At 36.0% G+C, this 6,861-nt stretch overlaps 1 protein-coding gene across 1 annotated transcript; it reads left to right on the forward strand.

Annotated features, from left to right (window-relative positions):
* The first annotated feature begins 602 nt into the window (after nt 1-602).
* On the forward strand, nt 603-6,861 carry LOC147074878 (uncharacterized). The gene is made up of 6 exons (XM_085942794.1): nt 603-1,040; nt 2,176-2,308; nt 3,406-3,598; nt 4,383-4,520; nt 4,889-5,137; nt 5,642-6,861. Exons 1-6 carry the CDS (start codon nt 831-833, stop codon nt 6,075-6,077), a joined length of 1,359 nt encoding a protein of 452 aa, XP_085798920.1. The 5' UTR covers nt 603-830; the 3' UTR covers nt 6,078-6,861.

The following is a 6,861-nucleotide window of genomic DNA, read 5'->3' on the forward strand; positions in this document are numbered from 1 at the left end:
CACTCGATCCAAGTGTACTTGGATCGTGCTTGGACCGTGTCAACGCGGCTTTAGCCAACATATTATCATCACCGATACAAGGCCAGGCAAGAAACTCTTTCCCATTGATTTCAACAACACACTGAGTGAACACAGCCACCTTAAAAGCAAAGATTGACCCTAAATCTACTCCTGAAGTGCCTTAACAAATGTGTATTATTTTACAGTTTTTTTTTTAAATTTAGGTATTAACCACTCTATTTTTAATCTAAATAAATATATTTTTTATATCGCCATTGAATTATTTTTCTCATAGAATTGTATAACACCAAAGTCCAATCATCACATTTCTTTTTTTTCGTTTTTCTTTCATTTCCTTTGTACTGTGTACAACATTAATCTGCATAGTGAACTGAAGTGCACTCATGTGGACGTAGTGGATTTTAGTTAATATACAATTAAAAATATTAACATTTTTTTGTAACACTCATTGAACAAAAAATCGTCCAAATGTTTTTTCTTTTGCCTGGTTTTTTTTTTTGACCCAAGTGACAAAATGAGCAGCTCTCGCCATAGACTAAACATATCGATAACCAGTCTAACAGCCATAACATAGCAACACTACAGGATTATTGTTGAAGCTGTCAGAGAAATGTCATTTGTGCCAAATACCTACCAATATTTCAGTGTTTTTGTTGAATAATTTGCATAAATAAGTCATCGAGCATTATCATTCTTCATTTAGCAAAACATTTATTTCATTCTTGGCCTGTGAAAGAAGCTCATATTAAGCTAAATGTTATAAATAAAAAAATCTTCAGTCAGCGATATTATTTTATTGGACAATAACAATGGAGTATGAAGTCAAACTGGAAGATTTTGGAATCAAGGTGGAAGGCTTGACTAAATCAGAAGAGCATTTTCAGAATGGATCGGACTTTTGCCAGACTTGCTTGACCACACAAAAAAATTGTATCCTTAAAGACATGACACAAAAGTACTACTTTGGTGGCGGATGCGAAGTCTATTCAGAAATGCTGCGATCTTGTTTCTCTTTAGAGGTATGGCTAAGTAACAAATCAATATACAATAATATATTTCGTTGGCACCTCATGTGAAGTAGCGAAGAGCTCACCGGTGTTTAAAATCCACAATAATTATCCTATTCAAAATGTTATGTTTTTCGATGTGCGTTTGAATCCAGAGCATAAACCTGGTGGGTTGGTTGATAACCATTTCTCTAACAAAGTATGTTAAAGTCACCTCAATTCTGCGGAGGTCTATTAAATGTTATAATACAAAAAGTTCACAAGATTCTATTCAGGTATAATCCAAAATCAATGATGTAGCCACATATTTTGAGCTTGCACATGAAAATTCAAGACAACCACAACTCATTCAATTTATAATAAACCATTTCTTTTATTCAATGAATAATAGCATGTTTGTTGGTTGAGGTCTTTTTACTGGTTCTCCGCCACCGTTCGCTGTCATCTGTCAGTGAGCGCAGTGTTGCCAACTGAACTATAATTATAGTACATTTTGGTTCGCGTACTATTCGAAAAGTTACATTTTCGTCCGCGTACTATTAAAAAAGAATAGTACTTCAAAAATACCACAATTTTGAAAATTTTTATTAATTGAATTCGCCGGTTTGGTTAGGGGTTCATATGTTGCGATGTTTAAAGTTCCGTAAAATGTTCGTACTTCAATCACAGCAAATCGTACTAACATGAAGCGAGGGACGTAGTAAGTATAATCTAGGTGTATAATATAAATAATATAAGATCTCAGTGTGAGATATTAGTCTATGAACGTGGTTTTGCGTTGTATAGCTACTCTAAAAAACTAACGTGACAGTTAATGACGGTGGCCGGTGTTAGCATTTTTCGGTCGTAAGAGGTATTATAATAAAGCAGGGCATCGAAATTTCTTGAATTCTCCGTTATGTTTATGTGACAAACAAAAAACTTTCATTTTCTACACGTCCTATAATTTTTGCCGAAATACTATAATGGCTTGGACCGCGTACTATAATTCGATGACAAAAAGATAGCTAAAATACAAAATGGCGACTGACTAACTAAGATTACGATGACGGAGAACCAGTAAAAAGCACCGTTGGTTGTAGTAACATTGAAAATTGCATCTATTCTCTCTGATCAGTAATATTAAATTGCAACTATTTTTTTTCAGTTGGGAAATCACGATACAAAAAAATTAGACAATGTCTATCTTATATGCGATGCTTGTGTTGATAGACTTCGAGATGCGTCAAACTTCAAGAGTCAGGTGGAGAATGTCCAGCTGAAAATCAAACAGAGACTTGGTAAGGCTGATTATATTTGTATTATTCAAACTATCGAAATCAGTTTGATAATTTTCTGTCAGTTTTGTTTCAATTTTTTGCCAAGAATCTTCTTTAGATGAATGTCGGTTCTAAAGTGATAATTTTCGCATCGGGTGTCACCTGATATATAATATGGTAAAGATTAAGTAATGCATGGTAGGTGTTTGCGATCCGAGAGAATGCATATCCAATAAATTGCGATTAGCTATTTATTGACGTATGCAACAATTGAATAATGCACTGACTGTAGATTATTCAACTGTTGCGTCACTACAATCCCAGTGTTTGCACATTGCATTCTTTACCTTGTCTGAATGCATCAGCCCCTATATAGCAATGTATGCAGTTCGTTTGGCGTTTGCTGACCCCCACACTACAGATGGTGCATTTTGCAATTTCAGTTTGGCATGTCACCTTTGTATGCAAAAAACAAAGAGAACTCTTAACTGTGATCATGGTTTATATGGAAATTAGTGGTCCTTTTTTGCCAACAACTTTCTCCATCTCTATATAAAAAGGTTTCATCTAACATCTCTGTGGTTTTTCTTTATTTGAAAACCAATTGACTAGTGTATAAGCCGATGTATTTATATTATAAGTACTATTATACATAGGGCTCTTAGCCGGCTTGCACATCGGAACTCGTCTCGCCTAAAAACATGTCGAATATGTCATCGTTGTTTAACGAAACAACATAACACGCGTTGCCAAATGGTGCTTCGCAGATTGATCGAATGCAACTGTTTCGTCTGAAAAAAACATCTGGCTGTTGCATCCTTCTCGGGCTCCGAGTCGGAGGGTCGAAGTTACAAAAAAACACCTACGAATTTGTCATTCCTATACCGGCTCGCCGATCACCGCATTGAAATATCAATACGTTTCGAAGGCTACGCGCGACTGTCGCTAGATAGATGTGCAAGGTTGTGTCATGCAACACTGGCCGCCCGTTCTCGGAAGTTTTGATTTATGGCGGTCAGGCACACGAGGCGAATTGTGATGTGCGAGCCGGCTTAGAGTTTAATAATGCAAGTAATATTCTTTGTTGTAACATTAATATTCCTTTCTCGATTATTCAGAATTAATGTCTGCAAAATTCCAAACTTCAAAAGTAGACTTGGACGCTAGCAGTGATGATGAAATGAAGGATGTTTCTAAAGATCTTCCATCGGTTGATGACAATCATGACGGTGATAATTCACATCCTGGCGATGACTACTTCTTGGACAACGTTCCGTCTATGTCAGACGATACACAAAAAAGTAAAGAAAGGTATTTTACTGTACTCAACTGATCTTTTTTCCGCCATAGATATGTGTGGTGTAAATGAGAACTTCGCAATTCCTGCTAATTTTGATCCATGTTTCGTTTGTTCGTACAATAAGCAGAACAGACTCCATAAGCGATAGAAATTGGGAGGGCAATGGTTGCGTTTAACCAAATTTCTTCGGATATCGATATATTCCACTTGTGTGAAACGAGTTTGGATGAATGCTGATTTATAAATTCTTACGATATTAAATTCGTTCAATATACTTCCTTGTTTTTGTCACTGTATTTCTGTAATATTAGGGGTCATCTTAAGGGGGGCAGTTGAAAGTCAGTTGAAAAGTGGGAACCATATTTCAATAACGTTGATCAAATGCAAGTTGAATTGAACGAAGTTCAGGTGATAGTTTTTTCCATTCAACAGTGAATCATCAATCAAGTCAACTGGTTGCCTACAGTAACCAAGGTGATAACAACTTGCATGCAATTACATAGTTAATTGTCATGCGTTATTTTTCAGTTTCTGAATTAAGTATGGTGTCTTCATCCAAAAAACATTTTATAGTGGTCAGACGAAATGATTAACAAATTCACTTGATGCCATATTGATTATGAATATCGGTTCAACTTAAATCAATATTAAATTAATTTCCTTCAACAAGTTGATCAACAAAAATCGACATGTGAAAACGCAGCATTTGGAGACTTTGTATTTTGAATTAAATTTTTATTTAAAAAGTAAAATTGTTTACATGGTGCTTACAATTTGGTTTCTGTTTACTTTCAGTGTTATAATAAAAATCTCCAAAGAAAAGAAGCCTAAAGGAGGTACCAAAGCGAAGAAAAAAAAGTCAAAACCTTCAGAGCAGCGATTAGGCTTTAGTGATCTTCCCTATAGATTGGAATACGACCAATTGCAATGCATGTATGTTGGATTTGAATTATTTATATTGGACTAAAATTGCTGTACTTCCAACTTCTTATTTAATTACTTAAAAAGTATATAAATTATTCTAAGTTTTTAAAGTCAGATTGGCGGGACACCGGGAGAAATCCCTGTAAACAGATGAGTTGTCCCAAATGCAATGTTTTGCAAATTGTGAGCAACATGTACCCTATATTATACAAAATATGTTATTAAAAAAAATAATATGTTATTACAGTAGAACCTCGATTATCTGGACCAAACCGGAAAGGGTACTAGGACAATTATATACTAGCTTCAAATTATGTTAATTTTCTTGGAGCTCATCTACGATTTGAATTTTTTTCTACTCTTTGATATCTTTGCAGGGAATGCAACAAAATGTTTGAGACACATCGGCGACTCCAGCTGCATATGCCCACTCATTTTCCCAACTTCACATGCGAGTTCTGCGGCAGAGTGTTCGCCAGCGCCCAGCAGTGGAACGTTCACAAGATAACTCACTCCAACAAACAATTCGACTGTAAGCTGTGCCCGGGAAAGCAGTTCAAGACGCGGGCCACTCAGTTGCTTCACATGAAATCTAAGCACGGTGACGAGAAGTTTAAAGTTCACAGGTTAGATTTTGATCAGAAGCCAAAGGGCGAAACTAACAATTTTCAATTTTACAAGAGAATGAAATGAAATAATATTTTTAATTGATTGACGAATTTTGAAATTGGTACATATCGATATTTGATATACAATTTCTAGACATTGAAAAAAATGTGAACCGATCCATAAACCCCCCTATATTCATATCGATGAGTCATATTTTGAATCTCAACTAACCTATCATCCAATATGATAGTAATCGAAAATTGATAATTTTCAATGAATTCATATTTTTAGGGATCCCCAGGGAGGGTTAAAAAATGTGACAATTTTAAACAGGGGGATAAAACATTTTCTGATGAAGTCAAATGTGACAAGGCGATACAACTGGCATGATAGCGACCATTGATATTTTTATTAGCCCACTCTGCTTCCTGATAATGAAATAAATCAGATCTTCATAATTATCTTAGTATAGAATGTGTCACACTGATGTATGTGTTCATTGTTTTTTAACTTTTGTTTAGATGTCCTCAGTGCATGGAGCGGTTTATGAGCTACGACCAAAGGCAGAAGCATCTACGTGAAGTTCACAAGGAAGAACTGCCAGTATTCAAATGCAATCTGTGCGACAGCGCTTTTCGAAGTTCAGCCCTGCGCTCGTCGCACATTCGCAACGCACACCTCAACGAGCGAAATCACGTTTGCCAAATTTGCAATGCCGCATTCTTCGAGAAAGGAATGCTAACAAAGCATATGCTAAAACATACAGGGATTAAAGACTTCACCTGTGAAGTGTGCAGTAAGTCATTCCAGAGGAAACATACGCTCTCCGGGCATATGAAAATACACACCGGCGAGAAGAATCATGTCTGCCACATCTGCAACAGGGCTTTTACGCATAAGTGTTCGCTGAAAGGACACCTTGCTTCGCACGAGCGAGACAGTTTGAAAGAATCTTGAATTCCATTAGAAACAACAGACTCATTACAAAAAGTAATTGATAGAAATCGCCTGATCTACTGATGAATAAGTATGATTCAAGAAAGAATGACTTGGCGGTCTATGCCAGGCGTGTCGAATGTGTCGATCGCGGGGTGGATTTTGTTCAATGAACAAGACCCATAGAAATTTAGCTGTGAAAATGTTAAAAGCTTGTACACTCAGTTGTAATATAATAGGATTTCATTGTGATTTTGAAAGCGTTAACCATTCCTATTTTTATTTCTTTAAGCTGCTTAGGTATTAGAAAATCAAATTAACTATGAGAAAGCCTGCGTGACTTCTTCATGTCACTTCATACATATTACATCAGAAGTGAGAAAGAGAATAATAGTATGTGAATCCCGCGCTTTAAACTGAGACATAGTTTTTCTTTCACGTTGTTTAGTAGGCTCTTTGCACGTTAAGAAAATAGTTTGACAATGAGTGTCCAAAAGAAGACATTGTGTTCACGACGAATGCGAAATTAAGTATTTATTTAGGATGGTGAAAGAGAAGTGTTGTTTAATAATTGTCCTCAGCCAACACGTTTGTTACGTCGCAGAATAACAACGATGGAAGAGTGTGGTAGATCACAGCCTACTTGAAGTTGGACATGCCTGCTGTATACCATTATAATGAAGAAAACATAATAAGCTCTGATTAGACGAAAACCTGTAAGGCCAGTTACAGATTGTAATCACATTGCTTGAGCTCATATGTTAGAACTATCAGAACATTCAATAATAAAAACTGACAACATACA

This window comes from Rhyacophila brunnea, unplaced genomic scaffold (genome assembly GCF_057557595.1).
Source record: "Rhyacophila brunnea isolate RB1 unplaced genomic scaffold, BYU_Rbru_1.0 scaffold_15, whole genome shotgun sequence".
NCBI classification, from domain to species: Eukaryota; Metazoa; Arthropoda; class Insecta; order Trichoptera; family Rhyacophilidae; genus Rhyacophila; species Rhyacophila brunnea.

Coding starts and splice junctions, on each gene's coding strand:
- LOC147074878 (XM_085942794.1), top strand. CDS start 831: ATGGAGTATGAAGTCAAACTGGAAGATTTTGGAATCAAGGTGGAAGGC. Junction 1,041..2,175: donor GATCTTGTTTCTCTTTAGAG/GTATGGCTAAGT, acceptor ATTTTTTTTCAG/TTGGGAAATCACGATACAAA. Junction 4,521..4,888: donor TACGACCAATTGCAATGCAT/GTATGTTGGATT, acceptor ATATCTTTGCAG/GGAATGCAACAAAATGTTTG.